The sequence below is a fragment of the Varroa jacobsoni genome, unplaced genomic scaffold (assembly GCF_002532875.2).
Source record: "Varroa jacobsoni isolate VJ856 unplaced genomic scaffold, vjacob_1.0 scaffold_656, whole genome shotgun sequence".
Classification (NCBI taxonomy): domain Eukaryota; kingdom Metazoa; phylum Arthropoda; class Arachnida; order Mesostigmata; family Varroidae; genus Varroa; species Varroa jacobsoni.
Genome location: NW_019213558.1, coordinates 310,279 through 336,753, shown reverse-complemented (window position 1 = coordinate 336,753; position 26,475 = coordinate 310,279). Strand labels below are relative to the sequence as shown.

The 26,475-nt window shown below is 42.8% G+C and overlaps 2 protein-coding genes across 6 annotated transcripts in view; one reads left to right on the top strand and one right to left on the bottom strand.

Moving 5' to 3' along the window:
• Positions 1-1,453: 1,453 nt before the first annotated feature.
• On the top strand, positions 1,454-19,432 carry LOC111262365 (uncharacterized). 5 transcript variants are annotated; one of them, XM_022836574.2, is made up of 7 exons: positions 1,454-3,505; positions 5,849-6,765; positions 13,001-13,479; positions 13,641-13,863; positions 14,023-15,983; positions 16,175-16,198; positions 16,608-16,743. In XM_022836574.2, coding segments are annotated over exons 2-7 (3,411 nt in total). In that variant the 5' UTR covers positions 1,454-3,505; positions 5,849-6,042; the 3' UTR covers positions 16,609-16,743. The 5 variants fall into 5 exon arrangements, with proteins under 5 accessions (XP_022692309.1, XP_022692303.1, XP_022692307.1 ...); XM_022836568.2 differs by lacking the exon at positions 16,175-16,198 and having other exon boundaries at positions 1,456-3,505; positions 16,608-19,432; XM_022836572.2 differs by lacking the exons at positions 1,454-3,505; positions 16,175-16,198 and adding an exon at positions 3,543-3,625 and having other exon boundaries at positions 16,608-19,432.
• A 608-nt stretch (positions 19,433-20,040) lies between these two features.
• fzr (fizzy and cell division cycle 20 related) overlaps positions 20,041-26,475 on the bottom strand; it is a 9,408-nt gene continuing 2,973 nt past the window's right edge. The window contains exons 3-5 of the mRNA XM_022836575.2: positions 24,703-24,926; positions 23,520-24,204; positions 20,041-23,133 (exon numbers count right to left, since the gene is read on the bottom strand). Coding sequence (XP_022692310.1) covers positions 22,987-23,133; positions 23,520-24,204; positions 24,703-24,926 — 1,056 coding nt within the window. The 3' untranslated portion in view covers positions 20,041-22,986. The remainder of the gene's footprint in view (positions 23,134-23,519; positions 24,205-24,702; positions 24,927-26,475) is intronic.

The window sequence follows — 26,475 nt, the reverse complement described above, 5'->3', positions numbered from 1 at the left end:
GTGCAAACAGCGTACTCAGCGTATGCTGGGTTCAAGCCTGGTATTGAAACTAATCACATGTGTTAAACAGCGCATCGTACCCAGGAACACCACAAAAAAAAAAACAGGAAATCTGCAAAATGGGCCACCGTCGCTCAGAAGATGTGGCGCGAAAATTCGAATCGAATCAAAGAGGGGAACGAACCTGCGGCCGCAGTACGATGATGCGGCAGCGCGAACAGTTTTGCGGTCACTTTAAGGTGACTGTCGATTTGCCAAAAAATCGTTGCATGTCGTGTATGCTTCAACTAATAAAAGATGACTATTACGTTAATTAGATTCCTATAAGGCTTACTAAATCTTATAGAAATCTAAAAATTGTACCGTCGTCGATCATATGAAAACTACAGATGCAGTACTGATTTCTTCCAGCTGTGCTTTGTCCTTTTCCTACTTGACCCACAGGCTTTCAGAGTTGTAAGTCGGTGTAATTTAATTCGGTCGCCAACTGCACCCAGTGGTTCATCAAGTCATTAGCGGCGTTTGCTTCATCGTATAGGTTGCCGTACGGCTCCGTGTAGCGCGGGCAGTCGGATTCGTATGGATTACGTAATGTAGTAAACAGAGCAACGAGCCAATGGTCGTATCTATATAGCTTCTTCGCAATAAGGCTTCATCATGCGATGTATACCTTACACTGTGGTATATCAACTGTAAATGCTAATATCTCTGTTATTGCTTTTCTGCTCCTGCGAACAGGTGTCCACCCAACGTTGCGCAAACGTTCGATTGAGCGCAGCAACTGGTGTGGCGCTCTGTCTGACTTTTGCCTTATACCACGACGACTAACCAACGAACGAACTTGACTGCTGAGTGCCGCAATCACTACGATCAGAAAACCGTGTCTATCTGATGATAAGGGGTGCCGCTGTTGCAACGATCGGATTTATGTAGATCTGTAGCTGTTCAGCTTGCGTCTGTGTATTTACGATGAACAACAACAACAACAGCAGCAGCAGTAGCGTCGACAGCGCCAGATGTTACGGACCAAACAACTTGTGCTCATTGTCAGTCAAACTTTTTGTTGCTATCGCTCTCGTAGTCGTCGTCGTCTGTTGTTCGTTTGTGTGTTTGTTTGGCTGTTGGCCCGCTCGTAGCAGCTCTGGCACAACCTGCAGTTACTACAATCCCTGCTTGCCACCGCCCATAGTAGTAGCGTAATGGTAGCAGACAGCAGAATTGCGCAGGGGCGACGGTGGCAGTTCGACAGAGACCATTGCTCGTAGTGCAGCAGCATCGGCGATTGTTCATCCACTCGCCCGCTCATAATAATGGTTTGGATAAGCGGATTCAAGCTCGTTGCCTGTGTGACGGTGGCGGCGGCAGCGATGATGAGGATGATCTTTAGCTGTTAACCAGCTTTGCTACAGCCACTGATGGTTGGCCCTGTAAACCTGCTATTTTGCCTTTTTTGGAGGCGGATTTTATGTATTATTGCGTACAGCTGGGACTGAGAGATATATAGAAATTCAGTGTAGTGTTTGATCCAGCCTCAATGACTGGACTCAGCTTTGCCCGGCCTAGTACTGATAAACACACGCCCTTCCTTAAGCTCATTTCTTTGTTAGTGCCGATCCTGATTAGACTGTCCGGAAACGTGGTAGATGCCTAACGGCCGAGGCAGCCTCCGGACCTCTCACTATATCAGACGCGCGAATTTCTGACATCTGCAAACTCGGATATCTAGACGCATCGTCTGTTTCTTCCACAGCCTGAAGCGTCAATATTGCCCTTCGTCTTTGTCGGCTTGTTTAACAGTGATACGCTGAAGCTGCTGTTGAACTAACTGAAATGATTGACTAGCTGACTTAAGGGACAATTAAGCAGAACTGGCGAGCTGTTCGGATACGATGCTGCTGTGGGTGCTGCTGGTTGACTACGCGACGGGGGTCAGGTGGTTGCCGTGTGCTGCTTAGCAGCCAATAACGGCTCACAACCCTTCCAAAACCGTTATACGGCAGAGACTGGCGTTGTCGCAGCGGCCGCTGCTGCCACTGAAACAGCATTTTTCACTTAACGCCGGCGGCATCATTATACTGCCGTTGTCGTTCGACAAGTAACCAGGCAACAGCCGTTGCATTAAGGATCTCTTCCAGCGTTTACTGCTATGCTATATCGCCCTCTGTAGTGCGCCTGCCCAGGCAACCCAGCAGAATACCCACTGCCAACAGCTGCGTGCCCTCACCGCCGCTCGCTGACGTCGTTGTCGCTCCCTGTTCTGTTGCCAGACATGGTAGTGCCGCTGCGAGCTGCCGCTGCTTTTGTTCATACTAATGTTAAAGCTGTTGCCATGTCGCTGTCGATGATTTACGCTATTGTTGCCGCTAGTGACCAATAGCAGCGTTTATGTATCTATGTACACAGATATATTTCTACTTTTGTCTATACATATTTCAGGGCTAGAGTGTTTACAGTCAAGTTGTGTCTGCCGGCGCAAGGGAGCGAACTCGACGGCCGTGTGTGTGTGCGTGTGACTAGGTGTCTGTGTGTGCGTGTGAGTGTGTGCATTGTCTAGCGAAGAGGTACGCTGTTAGGCAAAAAACACCGCAAGCAAACATCGGCCGTTCACAGCCAGTCGCTCTAACACCTATTTCATCTATTTGTTTGTCAGCACTCAGTGGGCGCCATCGTTGCTGCTGCTGTTACTGCGTTAGCAGATGGCCCGGCACGGGATCTGTCCAGAGCAGTATAAGCATAGATCGATTGATAGATGGAGGCTGCTAGCTGCCAATCGTCGTCAAGTGGCTGATGAGGAGCAGATGCTATAGGGCTGATTGGCGAGTGGGTAATATTTTGGGTTCGGTAGAATCGTCATTACGGCTGTTGCTTCTGGCGACAGCGCCTCGAACGTTGTTCGCGGTTCGTATTCGTTACAGGGCGGCTGTTTAGCTGCGGATCGTAATAGTAGACTAATTATCCACATGATACTCCGCAGTTCCAGCCGTTGTCATTAGCGGCAGTGGCGGCAGTCTTGTGGTAAACGCAGCGGAGCTAGCAGACACCAGCATCAAATGATACGGCGATCTACAGCAGCTAATAGCGTTGGCGACGGCGACGGCGGCGGCGGCGGCGGTGGCGGCTGCTGCGTTGCTGTAGTTTCCAGTACGAACGGGCCAACAACGCTCCACTGCTACTGACTGGGAGGTAGTGCTGTTTCTACTCGTTGGTTCTTTCTGCGCCGCTGCTGCCGCCGCCGCCGCCGCCGCCGTTAACAGCAGCAGAAGCAGCAGTCGCGGCGAAGCTGTGATGGTCAACAGCAGTGGTGCGAGTCGTCAGGCGAAGTAATAGGCAGTACGAAGTGGTTTGCGGTGACACGTGAGCTTCTACGGCAACCGCAAAGACCACGACGCCAAGGACGACGACGGAAGACACAACAACGGTAACAATATGTGAGTCTGATTGGAACCGAGCGCGCCTCTGCTCTCGTCGCCGTGCCCCGCCATGGGCCCGTTGTTCTGATTTGTCGGTGAGTGCTTCTTCGCGCGTCTTGAATCGAATAGAGCTGTGCTAGTTGGCTTCAGTTTGGTGCTAGTGGTGACAGCTTGTGCTAGGGCGTCGATTATTGCTTGGTCCTATCGGCAACTCTGTGCGTGTCCGTTACCTGTGGGTGTTCATGGTGTACATAATAAATAGATGGGCTTCAACTGACTGAATCGTGAATGATCGTAACCTTGTTGGCGGTGCATACAATCGTGTATTTTTTGAAAGGGATACGTTGCTCAAATCGAACGTCTGCTGGTCGATTCGTTGATCCGTGCGGTGTGGCGTAGGTATGGAATCGCTTACTGCAGTGTGGCCACACAGCGGCCACCGTATCGCATTGCTTACACCTGCTCTAAAGTCAAATAGACATAATTGTTATTGTACATGGTGGCAAATAGTGCGTGCTTATACCTCTGTGCAGAGGTAACTACTGCTGCTGTTGATGGTAGCTAGCGGTGATCTTGTGTCGTGGCCTCCCAGGTCTGGTCAATCCTTCTGAGGAAAGCGGGTCTGCAAGCGAAGTTCAGTGCCTGATTCTGTTTCTTGCTGTGCTGCTACGTCGACTAGCGGAGTATCCCGTTAGTATTACGCTAGTGGGGCGGCTAATTCATCATTGACGAACGGATTATTACCGGTAGCTCCAAACTAACAGGACTGTTCAATGATGAGAGTAAACGCGACGCTAACAGATTAGCTTGAATTTTAACAAACTCAATTCCTGTTTAGTGTTGTTTGATCTACTGAATTGTCAAATATGCTCGTTTTACCATATTGAGTCGCCTGTGGCTATCGAAACGGCGTCCATAATGAAATCCGAGGAAGAGACAATCGAAATCGACGTTGGGCTTAATATTCATGATAATGATGATGATGCTATAAAGTTACCGGAAATATTTAAGCAAGTTGGTCAGACGAAGCGGGGGAGGTACGCGAACAGAGAATCCGTTCGTAGTCAACGAGGTTGAACAAAGCCAACTTTGGATTATTTTTTGATTGAGCTGTACTCGGTGCTCATATCTGTAATAATCAGTTTCAAGACTTCAATCGTCTGTCCTCACTCGTCTTGTCTATCGAATGCATAAACCATTAACAGCGGCAATGATGGCTATGTTAGCATGTTGTTATATTGTTGTGAACTTCCTATTGTTGGTCTCACCACTATTACTATAATTACTATATACAGAGGGACATGCCGGATCGGACAATTCTTTAGCGGCCTGCATTCATAGTTGTCTGCCTGTCGTTGGTTGGCAATCGACTGCCTTTTGGTCACAATCGGTAATTTTTTCACGTGAGAACAGAATGATACTGGGCCAACAGCTGTGCGCAGTTGGCCGACGAGCGACCGCCGCCACCAGCGTTGCCAGCGTCAGCGTAGCGACTTCAGTCCAACTGAACAACCGACCGGGAGCTAGGCCAGCGGTGGTAACAGAAGCAGCTCGATAAGTCAGCAAACGAATCTAATACAGTAACGGCAATATTTCAGATTTTACGGTGACGAATCGGTCGACAGACGCCCCTATGATGTTGATAATGTCGATCCGCTGCACAGTACTGAGGCAGCTACCTATACCGCCGACATGAGTTTACAATCGATAGTAAACGAAAAACACGCCATTTAATACGATAATCTCATGGAACTGTGGCTTTTATTGGGTGAATGGATGACAAAACCATGCATTTTGACTATGCAGAGTTTCCAGTGAGCAGCATTGATAAGACGGTGTGCACGCAAATTAGCTGCCGATACGATATGCATCGATGATGATTATGGGTTGTTATTGGCGTTATAGTATCAAGTACAGGGTTTCCCAGGTGGCAATGTTTACACTATGGCACGTTTGCAGCAATGAATACTACGAAGCCTTGCGAACTTCTGCTGACTTTACCCTCTGTCTTTACCTTCGCAGTGTTTGAAACATGGATGCGAACGGTCGGTCTTAAACCGGCTCAGCTATGATAACCTTTCGTGGCTTCTTCCCAGCATGATTATTTCTCATTTCAACTGTACATTAATTTAAGCAGATGCTATTTTGTGTCGTTGCATAGATCTAATTTTCTGCTGACTGTATTATTCGATGCTTATCTAAATTTTTGACGACGCAAATATTTAACACTGCTACAATCCCGTTATTTTCGGGCAAGATCCAGCTTTAAAAAGAAGAAATGTGGATTATAGATAATTGCTATAGTCATAGGTGAAGGTTGTGCTTGTCTACCTGTTTTTAATAACTTAATGTTAGTAACATTACTTAGTAAAATCTGGTAGTTTTATGAAATAGACAATTATCTATAGCTGACCTTTGACATGCTCGCTCCGTTGCAGCATGTAAACAGCATTGCGGCGAACAGAGCACATTGCACAATTCATCTCGGAGATTCCATGCCGCCCCCCTGAAATCTTCTTCTGAAACCGCCATCTGAAGCTCGGTCGTCCTTCGTCCACTAGCAGTAAGCGTAGCTTGCATCTAGCGCAGCTTGAATTGGCATTCTTTCGACTTCTACTGCTCACCCGGGTGCATGATGAAGCAGATCCTCCAGATCAAACGGCGGAAAATACCTGCCGTTCCGGCGTCGTCCATCGCGTCTTCGAAGGCCCGTTCCACACAGCGAACATTACATGCACTGTTCACGTGTACGCCGGAACAAAGGGACGCGGCTAATCGCCAGAGACTGCATGCGCTGCTCACACAAAAATATGGGTCGCCAGGACGGCCTCCGGGGGAAAATGATGGAACGAATACGATCGTTACGGTAGGTGGGAACAATCCCCATCATGACAATAAAAACAGTAATAGTAATCGATTGAGCACCAAGGATGAAGACACCGGGGAGGCCGCATTGTTGTCTACGAAAAGAAGTATGGAGGGTGCCACTGTCAAGGAAACAAAGGGCAAGAGTCTTCAGAGAATTTCTTCGTCGCAGAATCACGGACGTCCAGATCAGCAACGGCAGACGAATGAGGCTTGCATAAATTTGTCGCACCCACTAAATTCGGCCATTTATACGCCAGCCAGGCGGCAAAAGCGCGACATTTCTTTTGTTGACCAAGTACCTCGAATGTACAACCTAGCTTTGGGTGACGATTCGAATTGTTCCTACGTGGTACCAGGATTTGAGGAATATGTACCGCACAGAGGCAAGCAATGCTCGCAACGTGAGACAACTGATCGCTCATCTTTGCAGCAGCAACAGCAGCAGCAGCTGGAAGCAACGAACAACAAGGAGTCGGAAAACAGTACTGTACGTTTTGTTTGTTTCGTATTTCGATTAACGAATTTTTAGTACACAACTACGAAAAAACCCGTAACCGTAAGAGAACGAAGCCCGTAACATATTCTATTGCACACAGGGAAAACGGAATAGTGGGTACCACTAGCTAAAATGTTTCTCTAACGTCAGTTGAGAATGGTACTAACACATGTTGGCTTTCATCTCGAGATTATGGAAAAACCCTTTAGTAATGCAAGCATTTGTTTAATAAATACAACGCTGCATCACTCTCTGTATAAGGAATTTGAACTAACCGTCGTTTGGCTTCAATACATTATCTTATTAAGTTGAAGAAAGGCTTAGAAAATACGATGTGGCAAAGCCATTTAGATGCTGGTCACCGTTGGAATACCCGTCTCTACCGCAGGACAGCGTGAGATATGAGCGGGTACTTGACATAACCTTTAAAACGAAATGTATTTTACTTGATTTTTGTTTTTAATTCTGTGTTGACCACTGTTTGGCTAAGACCTTTGTAAGAGGCAATTATCCGCTGCATATAAAGCCAAAATTACAGCACTGTAATATTCTAAAAACGATTAATCATTTTGATAAAGCCAGTTCACACAAACTTGCCTCTCCTAATTATGTCCAAAACAAATTTTTCTCAAAAATATTTATCTTAACAAAAAAAAAAGTCACCTAATAATGTATATTAAATTCGCCTTTTTGGAAAACGCGTACGTCTCTTTAAACAAAAATTATGTTAACGCTATATATTAAGCTCGCTAAATCAGCCGAACCTTCACGAGAGCTGTGAGTAACGGGCTTGAACTGATAACAATTAAAAAATTATCAAGACTATGTATTTACACATTTATTAATACACTGCAGTTTCGTGGGTTACTATAGCCACGGATGGGGTTTTATTTCTACCAATAGTGGTTTGCGGTTTTCTTTCGCTTACTATGCTTCCAAACAAGTATGTTTATTCAATATTTGATTTAGATTGTTGGGCTCTATTTCGATAATTTACTGGTTTGCGTTTGAAAACGACGACGTTTAGCTTGCGTGAGCATTAACGTCATAATGGACGGAGTGGGAGGGTAGTTTGCTGTGAGATGTATCGTTTACGAACAGCATAGTAAAGACTGCAACTATGCTATCTTCAGCAACTTGAAATCTCGCCGTAGCTGTAAGATGTTCATGGGATAATGTGTTCCAGTTATGATAATAGCAATTAAGTGGATGCCCCGTTGTTTGTAAGGCATATGCAGAGCAACTTTGCTGAGCTAAGACGCATTTTTATAATGGATCGTAGAATACGGTCGTAGTTTTTTGTCTGAAGGTAAGATTGTTACAAAAATCAATTTTGACGCTTTTCAATGTTTCAGTAGTAGTTGTCGATCTACCTAGCAACATATATTCAGTGAGTAACGTCATAGGGCTGCGGATAACGGACACATGCTCCACTGTGTGAGTGGGAGGCTACACCGGCAGCATCTGGGCTTAGCAGTTGATCAATAGGGGTAAAAACCCGCTTTCTTTTCATAGACAGTGAGATGTTGCGGATGAGTAGTGTTGTTTATCAATTGATGCTACTCTGACGTTTAGTGTCAGACAAAGAGAAAGATGCTGTGACGTTCGTATACGAATGATATTAAAGGTATTATCTGGCCGCATGCTCCTACGTACGCACCCATTCATGAAAAAAAAAATGTGTTTTGTAGCTCGGCGATTGGGCGGCTCCAGGTGATGTGCTTCTTATCTATTTAGGTTTTTTTTGGTGGTACAGACTCATAGTGCTTCAGTGTTTCCTTGTCAAATTAGTGATCCGGCAAATCGCGACAAAGTTTCAAGCGGTACAGTTTTCAAGGTACGTTTTCTGGCGGGTATAGCAATCGTCGAACGTGTGCTGCCTTAAGTGGATGTCAATTTGTGGAGGTAAACGTTTATTGTTAATAGACTTACTCAAATTTACATCCGTTAGTTCTGCTAAACGTTATTGTGGTACTAGTATGGTAAACCAATTATGAACAGTGCGTTGCCTGTGCTGATGCCATTGTTTCGAGCTGAAAGTAAATATGTGACACCTGCTAGTGTGCACAACGCCGCATGCCTAGGAATAAAAGAACGAAGAAAAAACATTTAATAGAAAAGCATCCTTTGAACGAACCGATCATATGAAGCTAACATGATTTATAAAGTCTACTATACTGTTTAAGTGCCTAAACTTAGTGATCCAACTGGATCTTTGCACCTCAGTGATCTTAGTACAATGATTTGTTTAATCTTCATTAGAGTTTTCTAAAACTACTGAAAGCGCATACTGTGTTCCACCATCTAGAGCAGAGCAATATTGATTGTAGGTGAGTTTAGGGTTCCAAGGCAGTGTGGACTGATTTGTTTTTATAGACTGCATAAATTTTTTTTTTATAATTACGTGCAATGAAGTTTGTCAATGATTCCTAAGGAAAAAGGATAAAAGGTTATAATCCAAATTGTTTGCTCGGTTACTTGAAAGCACTTGCCACACATTATGCCACATCCCATGTCATTTATCGTCACTTACGATACTACGATTTAAATAGAAAATGTTTAGCATGTCGTTCCGCTTAATGGTGCTTTCTATTTGTTTTGCGTTAATATATTCGACCAGATTGGCGTTTCTAAAACGGTGGATCTCTGCGGACAACGCAAAGTAAATGCTTGATCACTTTCGAGCTGGAAAGGATAGGTTCACTGAAATTATTAGTTGGTAACTGGAGCCATGGCTTTAAACTGATATCCATACATATTTTTCTTATAAAAATACGCTTTCTTCGTTATTAAGGTTACAGGACGTTTACAAAGGCAAAGGTTAAGTATCTTTAGCCTGCAAGTTTAGCTGAAAGAATAGTAGCTTTTAACTTCAGTTCGGCTTGATTGATATGTTTACTGATTGGTAATAAAAACTTGTTTCACACTATTGCGGTTGCCCCTTTTGGGCATACAGGTTTACATTAAAATACTACTGACGCCTTTCACCTTATTATGTCTACTACGTGTTAGGTTGAACGTCCGACTGGTGCCTTCCAGATTACGACTTGCTTACTGCTAGGTACCTAAACAGATCTTAGACATAGAGTTTTGTGATGGAGGAAGTAATTTAAAATTTACCAATATATGTCAATTGCTCTAAACTTCAAAAGGGATCACACCTTTAAATTTCATACATTGTATTACTGTGGTGACTCGCGATTCTAAAGAAGAAAAACTTAGCCTTCGTCTGCCTTAAATAAAGGTATCAGACAAACTATAAGTAAAGGTCTCAAGACAGAAGACACAAAGCTTCCTGACAAGTTAGTACCGAGTAATCAGGAAGCAGGGGTTCTGTTGGTTGGGACTAAAGTCTTCAATCAAACCGATATCGTTGTAGAAGACTTACATGGATCCTATATCATTGGAAAATATAATTTTGCTAGACCAATTAAAAGAGAATTGTACTAATTATCTTACCAGATTGTTTTTAAAAAAATCTCATTATTACTGATCTTTTTTCTTGTGTTCTTTTGTACACATCATTAAACCACATTACATTAGTTTAAATACGGTAGTTAAAGCTACCTGCATAGTTCATACTTCATCACCGTAAATATATTATAAAGCTACCTGCATAGTTCATACTTCATCATCGTAAATATATTACAAACTACGTTAACCTAACATTAATAGGAACTACTGTGAAAGCGTTAGAGCAGTTGTGTTAAAGGTAATTTTTCCGTCGCTGCAAAATGAAGTTAAACGAAAAGCAAGATAGATCACGTAGATGTGGTGGCATAATATGCTGATACTAACGAGAGGAATAGGACTTGAGACTTATCTGCCTATTATTTGAGTGGAGCAAGGTATAATTTCGCATGGGTATCTTTCTCAGGGTCGTGTCGCTACCGCAGCGCACGTATGCGAATATACGGTGATCGTTTTCGGCGGAGCTTTCTATGAAGCACTGAAATGAAATAACTGAGTCAGGAAAATGCAGCAACCGCAACAACTGTTCGACAGTTCGGGCTGTAGATTTCGTACAGTCTTGTCCATGAGGGCTTACAAGCAAGTGTGGGTTTACGCCCTAGCAAGAGCATCCAAGTGCCGAAGCAAACGATCTGTCGAAGAGGCCGTCCACTCAATTTTTATCATCTGAGTTTTTTTTCTTTAGTGGACTTTCCTCATATCACAAGTTTTCTAGTTTTGGTTTTCGGGAACTTCCGAAAAGCACTACAGCAGTGATTATCATAGCTGCTAGATCCATTGAGTAAATTTTAAAGCATAGCAGTTCCTGATTTAAGCTCTGGTGGCATTAAAATTGATACAGACTCCTTTTGTAATTGAACTAGCCTTTTCTTAACTTTCTATAAAATCGAGGGCTCAAGCTTTTATTGCAAAGCATGCTTGGCGTACGCCTTACTCCTAGGGAAGCCAGATCATGGCCTTAAGTGGACCAACGTGATTTTATTTGAAAATCAGCACAGTTTTTCATCGCTGAGAGCGTTTCTACCGAATAGCAAGCGGATGATCTGTTCAAAGGTGTTAAGCAAGCTTATACGCAATATACGCCCTGAGTTATGAGTATGTATGCTCGTTTGGAGAGGCCACGTTAGCCATGTTGTAGTGTTAGTACTTGTTTGAAATAAAACTGGAAGGTAGCACGTTTATGGTTAAATATAGAAATTTGCAAATATGTGTCACCGTTTGTTTCCACATTAGGGTAAACTCGTAAATGAGTTACCTGCGCATACGAGGAACCGAATAAAACCAACACTGTCATAAGCGTAATGAAGAGTTCTATGGAAATGAGGCCGTTGTGCTTACGTATATGCACGCAACTATTTTCCATGATTATTCGCAGAACTAACGTTATGGCATGACTCTTCAAACATGCATTTGTAACTATAAAGTGAAATGTCATAGGCTTCGCTACATTGATGACTAACTTCAAGCTGCCGTTGCATTATATATGGCGGGCCCTAAGAAAATATCGGATAGATTAGCCAAAAGTTGTTATTCTTATCACCTCATCACTTCAAACGTGTTTAGAATAACTGGAGCTAGAATCTTTTGGCAATTTTTCTCAACTGTCTTCAAACTATTCCGACAGTTGAATATTAATCGCATCTACTTTCAACTAAACGCACCATTCTGCCTAATACCGGTGGTACCTTTAGGTAAGAAAGCTGGTCACATAATATCGTCTATGTAGCAGCATAAGTCGCGAATGTGTTGAATACATAAAATACTCGCAAAGGCGGGGCTTTAACGTACACGTGGGCGAAAAATAATAGCCCTCCAAAGTTGAATTACATAAGAATCAGCGAATGAACTACGTTTAACAACAGTTAGTAAGGACTGCATCCGTTGTCATTTTGTTACCTTTCCGAGTCAGGTGAGGGAACACATCTAATATTACCAGATATTAGTATAGAATAGTTGTGTGTAACATTTATTGTAGTTTTAGGGAACAGGTCGAAATTACATAGCGATCAGTAATAGGGCTATCTATACCGCAAGAAATATGGAGGCTTCGCGGCTACGAGGCCGAGTGTGTACACCTCAACTTCTCGTAGTAGCATGCCCAGAAGTCTCCAGAACCGAAGAGCTATGAAGTACGCAAGGCCTGAGACCAGCCAGGTATATGTAATGCTAATTTGTGCAAGATATTGTCGAAATGTTGAAAGTATAGCCGGGAGTCACAACATTAAATTTTGCGAATCTGAGTGCCTGTACGTGTCGTGCAATTTTAGTGCGTAACTCGCACTAAAAAGGGCCATGAATGGCGTAAATAATGCAAGCATCAGTAAGCTAAGCAGGTAATAAATGACGAAGTTACGAAGGACCAAGCAATTAGCAAGAAAACAAATATTAAAAAGCTGCCACTGCACCAAGACTGCTGTATTAATAAAATGGAAAAGGTATCTCTGTAACTACATAAAACGAACCTTCGTTTTCATTGGCGTAGTTTAAGAAGTTACGAAAAGTGCAGGTTTTATTCGTTTCACTGAAGCCGCCAGATACAAAAGAATGTTCCGCATATGTAACACACATTCTGAAATATTTCGTCGTTGCTGCATGAAAACACTACATAAATACTCGTTCCATTCAAGTAGCACATATGACTATACCAAAGGACCAGTTTTATACCACTGCGTCCGACTTCAAGAAAACACATCGTTAATCATTAAAGAAAAAGAACTTCACAAATTTATAATTTCCCTTCCTTGCTGTTCCATAGGTTAAAGCTGGATCAAACAAAGAATCACGTTCTACAAGTGCAAATCAGGAAAAGGAATCACGACGAAAGGAGGGCAGGCAAAGCAAAAACAGTCGGGTAGGCTCAAAAGAACCTGAGAAGGACAGTTCCAAAGATGGAGACAGCAAGGCCAGGGAGAGACCCAAGGAGAAAAAGGAAATTGCTCGGGAGGTTTTGAGTGCAGCTGCGGTCAGCGATCCGAAGTGTTCGGTGAAAGATGTTTTGAAAATGTCTTCCGCTGCTGGCGCTCTTATCACTACGAATGATGAAGAGAAGAAGCCAAGTGGTAAGGGATCGCAGAACGAATCGTCCCGGGACGGCCAGAACGGTTCAGGCCAACATCGCCAACGGAATCGAGATCATTGCGAGCACCGAGGGAGTAAACGGAAAAAAAACTTTTCTAGAACATTGGATAGTGGAACGGGAAGCTTGCACGATAAGGATAAACCTTGCACCATTAGGTAAGCTTTTAATTATGTGTAATCATATGTGTGTGCTAATTTTTGAGCGTTTACGACTCGTTTGCTTCATTCATGTGAATGCCATCTAGCCGTCGCTGAATTACTTTCAACCTCAGCTTGGGTGTTTCGTTATATATGTATATATATATGCACGTTTCTAGCGTGGAGACTATTCAAGTTATGGAACGTGGAACAGTCATCGCATGTCAACCCACTGCACCACCCACTTCTTCAGTGTCTCCACCATTTGCCAAGAAGCCATGCGTTATGGTTTCGCCGACAGCTACCGAGGCAACAGCTGTCACGTCAACGTCTACTTCCGACCAGCGCCTCCCAGATAATAGAGAGATATCAGCCCTAAGAGAAATAGTCACGAATTACCAGGTAGTGAACGTTTGTTTTTACTTACCTCACAGACACATTTAACGTTAAGACTTTGGTCTTAAATCGTATACAACACTATGAGCCCTTTGTAAATGTGTCGACATCCCCGTATTGACCGTTGTTCGATAAATTTACTGATAGAGTACGATTCCATCTTAGGTTCCATCGATAGTCGGAGGATTGCCAGACAAGAGCCCATCATGTACACCTACCCACTCCGTCGTAGCTCCGTTGCCAGCTGATCTTGATCGACGAGTTCTCGACTGGGTCGATAATTGCGTTTCCCAAAAGAATAATAACGGACAGAAGGAACAAGTCACTGCCATGACTTCGTCGACCAATGGTAATAGCAGTAAAAAATCTTCCACGAGAAACACGTATGACGAGGGCTCTTTACGCGACCTTCAGCGTTCGTATCTGCGACTTGTGGACTCGGAGGAATGCTCTGACCTGGTCATCGAAACGGAAGACCGACCTATTCGCGCTCACAAAACAATATTGTTCGTACGCTGCCCCAAGCTTACACAGACGGTTAGTGCTGACTCGAGTTTTTGGCAACTATCATGGTGCTGCTCAGAGGCTGTCCTTCTATTTCTGCGATTTCTGTATGCGGCCGACGTATCATTTGTAGCTAGCGTCGAAGGCCGGGTCCGGAAAGATCTTCTCACGCTATGCTGCCAATATCAGACCGATGAATTGGCAGCACGACTTATCCGTGAGCGATCACCCAGTCCGTTACCTTCGCAGTTACAACCTGCGCAAATGGTACAACAGCACCTGGGTTTTGTCAGCCGAGGAGCAAGTTCGGCAACGGCGCTGCTCTCGAGAGCACGAGGCAGAAAGCGGTGCCCGTCGCCGAGTATCCGTCGTCGGCGAGTTCGCCTTGGGTCGGAAATATCATCGGAGAATGCCAGCGACACTGGATCCAGTTCTGGTAAAAAGACTCGCATGAGTATTACCTGTGAGACCGTGTCGGTCACTGCGCCAACTAATGATGACCGACACCGAATCCAGCAATCGCCACGACTGCCGCAACCAGGCGTTGCGTGCACTCAGCATAGCACGCCACTCGTCACTCCAATTAGTGATGATGACGATGAAGATATTATAACAAGCAATAGTCATATCAACCAAAATCAAACGACGCCCGTAAGAACAACTGCCTCGTTACCTCGAATTATTAGTGGGAGTGACTCGAAGAGCGGAGCCGGTGAGAATCGTTCAACGGTAGCAAATGAATCTGCTAACGGGCGTAGAGGCGCCGGCGTACCGGTCAGCACTACAGGAGGCTCGGCGGATCAGCCGATCGATGTAGGTAGCAGTTCTGATCTCTTTTCCGATGAAGACGTTGTAGTAGGAGCCATTATACAGTCGCAGCCACCTCCCCTGCTTAGCCCCATTCAGCCGACGCCTCGACGTCCACCTGATGAAGAAGAGGAAATCGATGGCAACCTTCTTCCATCGCCGCCAGCTTTTTTGCGGTCCGTAAGTCAACGGTTATCCAGTCAGCGACTTTCGCCAGAGAGAAAATCCGCTTCATCGGCGGCTCATTCGCACGCTCCACCTTCGTCAGTTTCATCCGTGATGAGCTCTCCAAGCACTTCTACAAGACTGTTGCACCGTAAAAGTTTCAGTCAGCCTACGCCGGGTCATCCGTTAAACGACGACGACGAAGATAATGACTGCAACGAAGAGCCTGATGACTTGCCAAATGTGGCTGGGCTGTGTGAAGCTGTGGTTAGCATTGGAAGCAGTCCAACAGGGTCTTTGTCAAGCCCTCTAGGTGTTTCCCGGGTCGTTGACGGTTTGGACGTTACGCCGCAACCGAGGTTCAGTATGATGAAGACGCCAGAAATGCATGCTCAACTCAACCAGTATGGTATAAAGCCCAGTATTGGCAAGCGGAAAGCTGTTCAGATTCTTAAACATATCTATCAGACGACACATCCGGAGATTTCTCATCCGGATAACGAGAGGCCAGAGGGAGAGGAGGCGACAGGAGAACGAAACACGTATTCGTCGTCAAGTGATGACAGTGATGGAGATCTGCCGTTAGAGGAGACGATGATCCATGATGACGATGAGGAGATCAGCGATAATGTTGAGGACAAAATTACGAGGTCTGTATTCCATTGCACAAGTTTTTGGAACTGCAGAAAATCCGACACACTTACGTCTGCGCCTCAGACTTTGTGAAAGTTTGCATTCATTTACCCCATAAGAGCAGACCTTTTTAGTACGCCTTTTATAAAAAGCAAAATCAAAAATACGCCATTGCTAACTTTGAAACTTTACTCGAATTTCTTCTCAGCGATGATGACGACCCTCTAATGTGGTAAGCTGAAATGCCCGTTTTTATGGCTTATTTATTTACATGCATCATATACTTTGCGTAAAAACTGTTCCAATCGTATTCGAAGGGGTTCAAGTAGCAAATTATACTTGTAGTTACATACCGAAAACTTACTGAAAATTTAACAGATATACGAATTGGTAACAGGATAAAAATAGTCAATTTCAGAAATACTCAATCATATTGCTTAAATTAGTTTAAAAAGGTGCCAGGCAAAATTCTCTTACTCGATAGTATATACGTACCTGAAAGTCAATATAGCTTGTAATTAATCCGACGATAGGTGCTCGTAGAAAACCCCTTTCTTCACATGCAGAAAGAAAACCTGTGGGTTCCTCAGCCTCAAAAATCTAAATACAATCGCACACGTGCTGTCTATTTGTTTTTGTAGATATATCAGGAATACACCATCTTTATACGATAAGATTCTTCGCTACGAACCCTTGGAGGTAACTGATTTTAAGCGCGAGTTACGTGAACACGGAATCCGGGTAAACGACAAGACTCTCGTCAATCTACTGGACTTTCATTGTATCAACATCTCGTTTGGGGCTCAGCGTAAGACTGTCTCTCGAAGTCCGAGAAAAGCTCGACGAAAGAAAACTGTCCGGAAACCGGCCGTGCAGCAGCAGCCCCTCGGTCAACGTTCAACCATGACACAACCATGAATTTTGTTTTTGCCGGTTGAAACGATCCTTTGTTAGATCAAGACTCCCTGAGCCAATGATACTATCGACAATGGCGAAGACGATACTCTCCTAGAGCTTCTGATTATGAAACTGCAAATTCTACATTTGTGGGAAAATACACACAGGGTTACGGAAAAAGGCACATTCGTAGCAGAGCCGTTAACAGACTATCAGGTGTACTATGTAATTTGGCAAACATACAGTTGTCTAATAACTGTATGTTCGGCATTTGTCATTTCCAAACGAATTTGCAAACTAAATTAATTCGCTTACGGGTTTAACACGCAGAGTCTAGCAGGAAATGGCCTAGCGCTTACAATGCATTTCTTGTCTAGCTAAAGCTAGTCTAATAAATCCGCCCTGTCTAATTCCGTTTCGATTCTAATCATAATAGATTAATGACAACTTTTCAAAACTGTGCTGTCGGGCCAGAGGCAGCTTTACGGTGCACACAAATGCAATATATATCATTATTTGTTGGCCGTGTTCTATTTTCTCGCTCGATCTGTTAAACGGTTCGACAGTTGCCCTTCGTTCAGGATTCTGTCGCCACCAAAAAGAGAGCCTTTTCTCTTTTGCTGTAACAGCCATTATTACTTCATACTGCAATCCCGTAGATCTCATAATGCCGCGTATCTACTGCGAATCTGCACAGAAAACACTTTCCCGGACTCGCTACATAATGAGCCTCTTCAATCGATTCCCAGGTTTTTAGTTGGCAAATTCCAAGAGCATTAATTCGTTCCTCCGTTTTTTTTCCGGGTTCGTATCACGTTACTGTTGGTTGTCTGTTCTATATATGTGTTAGCCAAAGGAAGACATCAAACAAGCCGCTACGGTTAGTAAGATGAGCAGCGTATGTTTGCTACTGCATTTATAATAATGCAGGTATATTGATGTGCAGCATCGGTGAAAATGGTGGCATAGATAGACGCTGATTTTCCACTGTGATGACTAGTCTGTAAAGAGATGTGTAAAATTCATAGCAGGGAAAAAATTGCCACGGAGAAAATTGCCGTTTTGGGGTGGGTTTGATTTTTTATTATTTTCATTTAATTTACAAATGTTGCTACCACCGGACCATGCATTTAGCAGTAATTGTATATATAGGTGTATTGAGAATATTATTGCTAGAACAGTTGGAACGTTGTTTCCACAAAGTTTTTTGCTTTTGGTTGATTGATTTTTGCGATATACAGTTGTTCTATTATACTTCATTGTTAAATGCGACGAACCGTACGCGGTATGACCGAATGGAAAATGGTGTTCACCTGTTTTGATTACGGATTGCAAAGGATTGGACCCGTCTAACCCGAGGTACTCGAGTCAGTAGCGAGAGTGCTCAGGGCTGTCATCCGATATTTATTCTGCTTAAGTGGGATTTCGCAACGCGCCACGCAGGAATTCAGCATTTGTATGAATGAACAGATAGACCGACATGTGCTGCTGGGAACGAATATCGGTCGTTGGCAAAGGCCCGTTTTTGACTCGACCCAGATGAGAGTTCATTTTGGGTAAAACAGGAGGCGTGAGGAGACATGCGGCAATCGTTTGCGATTCTAACGTCAGCAAAAGTTGTTGTTTTTCTTCTATAGATTATAGCGACGCTTATGGCGAACCGCTTATTTAGCAGTGAACTTCAGCGATTGTCACAAGAGCTCCTTCTCTTGGGATCGCTTTCATAGCTTAATATGATCGAAGAAATGCGCTTGTCCTTGATACAAGCTGTGTCTTAATTTACAAGGGCATTCACGGCACTCCTACAACGAAATTTCACTCATCGCCTACAGCTTCTATATATAGAATGGGCCGATACGATAGCAGGGAAAGAGTAGTTCACGAATAAGCTAGTCTAAATGATTTTTGCTTAGTGAAATGATAGACTGACATTAACTGTATAGAAAGGTTCAAGCTCAGTACAACTAGAAGCTATTGATCAAGCGTATCGCTCCGCGTTACATAATCTGTAAATTAATGATTTATAGATGTAAGCTTTGAAATGAAATTATGGCCGTTTATGTTGTTTCCACTATTATGTTGTCCTGCCCCCTGTATAAAACACTGCGTCCGTTGTCGCAGATACCTTCTGCTGCATACTACTAGCAACATTCGATAACTAAAATGCATCGTGGTAACGTAAATTAAATTGTTCTAGATGTTCTAGTGAGTACTCTGGAAATGATTGTAGTGTAAAAAAAAAAGGCATTATGTACGACACACGTTACAAGTTAATTGTAACTTCTTTATAATGTCTGTCGTGCATAATGCTATTTTTTCGATAGAGTATGTAATGTAGTCTTCGATATGCTAGTATGAACTCAGCAAGTCGATGGGGAAACGTTTGGGCATCTAATAGTAGGGTTACCTTCGTCGAATGAAAAATGTCCATCGCGGTTAGCACGAATTAGTGGTCGTGGTTGATTGATGCGAGCAAGTGTACATAGTCGACGATTCATAGGATATGTGTACCTAGGGATTTTTGTGTTATATTGAAAATATATTTTTACAGCTTTATAAAAAGGTGAAACTTGTCGTTACTAGTTCAGCATGTTAGGTAGCCATAAATAGGTCCAACAAATTATGATTTCACGCAATCGTACCGTTTCCAAGAAGTTCATATAGTAGTATTAGCAGGCTCCGAGGATACTATGACGTTGTCGGTTAACATTAGAGCTAAAAACGCTGCCAGGAATCGGCAGCGTTAGCTGCGCAAAGGGACATAGGACAACAAGTGAACGTATAGTATAAATTCACCTATTGCTTTGGAATTTGGAAGTCTTGCCGGCATTAGAAAAGAGCGAAGGCATTCTTTGGAAGGTGTTCATGCTCTAAAGCTGGGGATTTAAATTTTCCGCAGAAAATGTTCGTTACTTGAAACTATTGTAACCTAGTTCGACGTAAGCTTAAATGCTGCTGTTGTTCCTTCCTATGCCACTACGAGTACCGTTCTCGAATTTGTTGTTCTTGTGATATAGAGATCGAAATTTACACCGTTCTCGGAAAACGTAAACCCGGCAATTGTGCTAACTAATTAGTACGCAGTTAGTCATTACTAAAATACGAAACACATAGCTTAATAACAAATTTGTTTTCTCTATTATATAAAATGCATATGAATAGAGAGACGTAGAGAAGTACGTTTAAATGTATGCAGAAATTTATTTTCTCCTTTCCGCTTCTTATATATTCTCTGTACAGTGTATTCACAGGTATTGCCACAAACCACTCGCCCCGGACAGGAAGCAGCTTAGACATAATTGATAGAGGTAGTAATAAAAAATGATTGCCCTGCTTTTCCGCAGCATGAATAATAATGCATTGTGCGAAATGAACTCAATAATTTTCAGTAAATATAAACGCATGCGTCGTACGGTTACTGCTTGCATTCCCATTCTTTCCGCAAAACAGACCTAGCTAGCTTGATGATCCAACGTTTTCGCATTATCGCGAGCAAAACATGGTCTAGGAAGAAAAGATCTTATATGCCGATCATTCTGTTTTACTACTAGCCCATATTAACCGAAATTCGCGAACCACTACAACGCGAACGTGACAATTTTTCCTATGGTTTTTTGCCCCACTTCCAGATCGTCCCTGTAAGCACTGCTGTGTGTAGTGCTAGTTTTTGTTTCCATTTAGAAGTTTAATTATCCACTTGAAAATACGATTGTAGCAGCGAATTTAGCTGTCACGGCCGGGTCGTAACTTCGCACCGAAAATTGCCTCGTGTTGTCTATGGAATTTATTTTACGCCATTCGTACTAATCATAACTGCTGTTTGCTCAAGTCTAACTGTGTAACTCCCCCGTGCATTATTATTATTAATATTATGTTTGTTAGGTTTATAAGTATCTGCTATGCTTCTTCCCGCCAGTTTGACGACTAGAGGCTGACACAGTACGCACAGGAGAAGCCTCGCCCCTTACAAGGAGCGGGCTTTTTAGTGCAATGATGACACTTGACTACAGAGGAGCGGTATGCACTGTTCTAGATAGCAGTTCATTTGACAGATTTCACGCACTCTGACCTCGTAAGGTAAGCTTCGTTTTCGCATCAACTGCCACATTTCCCTCTGACAAAATGTCCTATGCGGACCTTACCATCAGGCTTGCAAACGGTCTCTGGCATCCGGTCCGCATCGTTCGAGGCATGTGTTGTGTGCATTTTGCAACTCTAATTTTAGCTATAAAGCTAATTTCGTCGAGTCTTCTTTGTTTCTGCCTTCCGATGCTTCAGGTTAGCCACCTCTGTTCCATTTAGCCAGTCTGTCATCTTTGGCCAAGCCGTACCTCTTCCTGCCTATCCTTGTGCTTACACACACTATATATATATAATCTTAGTAACCGGTACCATTTGACTACTGAATGAAAAAAAAAAACAGGCGTAATTATCAAACTGGAGAATAGTCGTTGACAAAAATATGAATAATAGAAATGGTACATAATGTAATTGCATAAACGTACTACTGTACAGTCAATTAGTCAGTCAGTTAGTCGGAACAATCGATTATATCAATTAACTGATCGATTATAGACAACGCAGAACAATAACCGCAATCCTATCCAGCTTTCAGTCAGTTGTGCCACCCCTCAAAACGATAATCATCTAAATATAGCAATAATATATAACTCCATGATGGCTTCCTTGACCTCAATAGCTCAATGTAAACGTTGTTCCGTTCAAACATGCGTCCGATTATCTATCTATTGTAGGTAATACTCAATCAGAGAACTCTGCTTCCATGTACACGAGCGTTTCTTTTGCGTTTCGACGTTCGCGGTGCATATACAATTAATTTTCTTGTTTAATCATCCTCGTAGAGTGTGTCACTTTTTCGGAGCAAGTAGCGACATTTTTTCGTTCCTATTGTCCTTTGTTTATCGCACAACAAAACATATTCTCAAAGAATTTCCTAAACACGTCTGCTATAATTAATATTTATATTACTTATATATAATTAATGGCGATGGCATGCTCGGAAACTAATGTGTAACCATGTTAATGGGACTTGGGTTTTTCTGCACTTTCCAAGCAAACTAACCAACCAACGCGTTCTTAAACAAATATGATCAGTATATCCACACTATAATTCCAACGAGACCGGCCATGAAGCTCGCACGAGAAGGTTCGACGCAGGATCCATATAATATCTGCATCGTCATTAGCTACCATCGCCATTTCCATGATCCGTTTGCTTTGTTGTCATATTTAGATGTGTGCCATGACGTTGGGCCGCATGCAAACAAGAAACCTGGTACAGCCACGGCATTTTTCCACCCGTACCATTTATACAGATCGATCATTTCGCCATTCGTTCATGTCACGCAGTCGTATTCCTCACTGTCTCACAGTTGTTTCAGATTTATACAGAGACTGAGAACGCTTATGCGTTTGTATCCAACAAGCGACTTTTCCTTCTTTTCGCATATATTATTAAATGTTTTGTTATATATATTTGTATATATATATATATATCTAGATTTTTAAAGTATATATTTAATATTTTTATTAGTTTACCGTGTGGTGGAGCTTTTGCGATTGATATTGTTTTGATGTTGTTGATGTTGGTCTTTTCGTTGTTGCTGTAGCCTGGGGGTCGTTCCTCTGGATTATAAGAGTCTTCCTAGTTGTTGCTACTAATGTTGTCTTTTTTCCACATAATGTCTCCTCTAATAATAAGCTGATAGTTCTGAGGGTGGATTCTAAAGGGATTTTTCACCTTTTTCTTGTTTCCGTTATGAACACCATCGTGTGATGCGTTGCCTAATTTTTTAGCCTAGTTTTCCGAAGAGAACCTCCCTACGAATCTTCATGTACATGTTCCTACAGTTCCAGTATGTTGACGTCTTAGCGGATATAATCGTGTCTATATTCTAACGTTCTCGTATCTGATCCGTCCAGCAATTCACGTTCTGTTGTCGCATTCTCTTCGTCATCATATCGAAGTCCTAGGTTTTTCGCGTATCCGAAGAACACTTGGTCGACGACTTGAGACTTCCCTCCCATTCGATGCTAGCCTGACTCGGCTCTTTAAATTAATTAGTACATAATAATTTTATTATATTGACTATATAGCGTATATTATCGAAGCCCGGTGAAGAGGTTGAGCACACTCTTGGTCTCGCGTGTAGACCGCACCTTTGAAAACACGTTCCAAAATCGAAGCGTTTCATCACCAGCACCCGTCACGATACTTTCCCCGTCCGGTGATACCGCCAAATATAAAACCTAGAACAGGCGTTACAGACGAGAGAAGAACATGTAGGGCTAAACAATGCGAACAGCATTGAATTCTACGGAGGGCTATATTGAATCATTCAGTTGATTTCCTTCCATTCAAGACGTGTCCAGAACGCATCAGTTTCCACATTCCTTATTTCTTTCCAAAGAAGTTTAAAATTTACAAATGACAGGTTTGCCGTCTATTATTGAAATGTTAACAAACCTGATGATACCATTGGAGGCATACTTTAAATAACTTTACAGATTTTTGCACTTTTTGTTCAACATATTGCGCTTTTACTTTCAATAAAAAAAAGTAGGTTAACGTCAAGGTATGCCTTTTGACTCATCCAATCCCTCTTAGTTAATAGTAGGCTCATTTTTACACATACCCGATAGCTGTGTCCCGTGAGTTTCGCGACTGGCGTAAGGCTGGGGTATTTCCATACGACGATCTGGTTCTGTGAATAGCCATGCGTGCTGACTAATTCGGACGCATGTTTACTCCAGGCGAGATTGCATACTTGACTGCCTGTATCCACGCTCTGCATGGGCTGCGCCGTTAGCGTGTTCCAGAAGCGAATGTATCGATCGGCCGTACCCCCTCCTGAAGCAAGCAGGCCGTGATGGTGCGGCGACCATGCTATCGCCTTGACCGCCGCTTGGTGTTCAGTATATGTCTGACACGGCGTATTGGACTGAAGCGTCCAAACGAGCAAACGGTTGTCATTTCCTCCGCTGGCAAGGTGTTGTTGATCTGGGCTCCATTTCAGACCGCACACCTCTTGCCGATGGCCAGTTAGCTTGCGTGCAGGACTTCCGACACCAGCTTGCGGCTGTTGTCGCATGTCCCGAACGAACACATTGCGGTCTCTCGATCCGGAACAGAGCAGATCCCCATTCCAAGCTAACGCCCCCACGCGTGCGTTGTGACCCCCAAAGCAGACCGTCTTTTTTGATGCAGCAACATCCCACACTTGTACAAGACCTTTGTTCGTACCTACGGCAACTAACGAGCCCCGTTCCGACCACGAAACCGAAGTGACGGTATCACTATCGCTTTGTAGATCGCACAGTCTGGAAAATGCAAAATAAAAGCGGAAAAACAATACTCATTTGTAGAATCGGTCCACCAGTGCCCCACCAGCGCGCATATACTTGCAACATGTGTATCAACGATAACCGCTATACCTTCACGTAGTTCATTTTTAGTCATTTGATCTACTAATTTAGCATTGTAGGGTTCTAGCCAGTGGTTTCTCATAGCAATGCCTATTAACAGTAAGCAACTAATCGGTCGTTCTGTTTTTGGGTCGCTAAGTGTTTATTTATATAATACTTTGATGCGAATTTACTATCCGCATAGGATTATGTAAGGCAGAATAGCTAACTTCATCTCGTTCCGTTAATTCATTCCATTATATGGCATATAGGCAACCTCTGTTGCAGAAGATAGGTTTAAAGAACTAACAAAAGCTGGTCCGTTATGGCTGGGGCTGATTAGTACCATGAACGTCATCGATATATATATATATATACCCACATCGCATGCGTGATAAACCAAGATCTACTAACCGTGTAACTTGTGAAGTGGCTGCGCTCCATAAATATACGGACGCACCCAGCCCAACACTGAGAACATTCGTAGAACTCCAGTCAACGAGATTTAGATAGAAATCATCCTGAAGATCAGGCGCGTCCAGCACCTTATAAGGGATTTTGCTAATTTTTCGGGTTTGCTTTCGAGGTGACTTAAGCAACTTTTGACTCCGTAACGAGATTGGAGACAACTGGTATGCCTGTAACAATAAACTCGCGTTAGGTAATGATACATACGTATATTTTTAATTTTGTATGCGGTGAAACATGCACAGTTACAAAAATATCCTCGTGGTCTATTCAAGTGTCTGTATCTGTTCGCCCTTCGATATTGTTTCAAATCAATGGTATAGAATTATACATGTGTGGTTTGGTATTATTACAATGCCTTTCAAACAAGATTCCTTGCACGAGAAACTCGGTCTATATTCTATGAACGGATTCCAAGCCATCCATTACTTAACTCGCGACTCATTTGATATATATATATATATATAAAAACTGCAAAAACTGTGCATTAGGTGTGAATATCTGTTGAACGCCCAAGACCCTCATGTTATAAATACTCAAGCCAGAATTTGTGAGGAGTCTTACCGCTAACCACCTATTTTCTTTCATTTTGGCTCATTGCTGACAGTGTTATTGACCTAATAATACAGAAAGACATAATACGGCCGCACTACATAGAACAGAGAGGTAGTTCTTAATGTAACAGTAGTATCGTTCGACTGCGCACGCACGGCGCCCCTTTGCATAAACAAGGCAAACAAATGGCGTCATCGTATTATTCCATAATGCAAGGTTAAGAAACAAAAATGATTTTTTTTTTTTTATAATGTCCAAATTTCCAATTCATGCAGCTTGAATGCCGGACAGACGTGCTTCCATATTCATATAAACGTGGCACAATTGAATAACAAGACATTATGGTTCGCGACATATTTCGAAGACCCATCTCAGAAGACCAATGCAAAAACGTTATTCAGGATGTATTTTACGTTTCCTTATCTGGTCAAGTTTCAAAGTATCATATGCTAGAAATATACAAGCATACTGTCAAAATATAGTTCGATGTTTCTTAGTGGGCACAATTAGTCGTTTCTTTGAAGCGGGCACTCGTTTTTCTGGCTACACGTTTTCTTCTGGACATGAATAGCTTCTCATAGTGCCCCTCGTTTAATTAGCTTTCTTAGCTTGTAATTAGGAAGGCACAGACGGAGTGGTAAGTACATGTTCATTCATGCGGTCGCAAACTAATTTTTAGGACGGGTTAAGTAAATTAAAAAGGCCAATCTTAAAGAAAGCTCTTCACCGCTTTCTTCAAAATGCCATTTAAAGGAACAACATTGAACAAGTATGGTATTTAGTTTTCTAAAAACAAAAGAAAAACAAAACTGAATCTTGATAAAAACAGTTGCATCCACCATACTGTCATCTGTGAATAATAGAAAAAAATACTCCGAATAATTAATTACACAGTAGATGATCAATATAAAGTGTAGTTTTGTTTAAATGCTACTACTTTTCTTGTCGAATTAACTTGAAGCCGTTCGAATACAATGCCAATGTTGTAGTTATATTACCAGTGCTTTGAAGGTTCAGCTCAGCAGCGGATTAGGGAGGATTGCAGGATAGAGAATAAACAGACGGATCATTATCGTACGGTCAAGGTGGGGTGCCCTTAGATACAGAGTTAGCACAATGTAAAATCACCTATTTGGTATTCCTATATCATATTCATACGTTTAT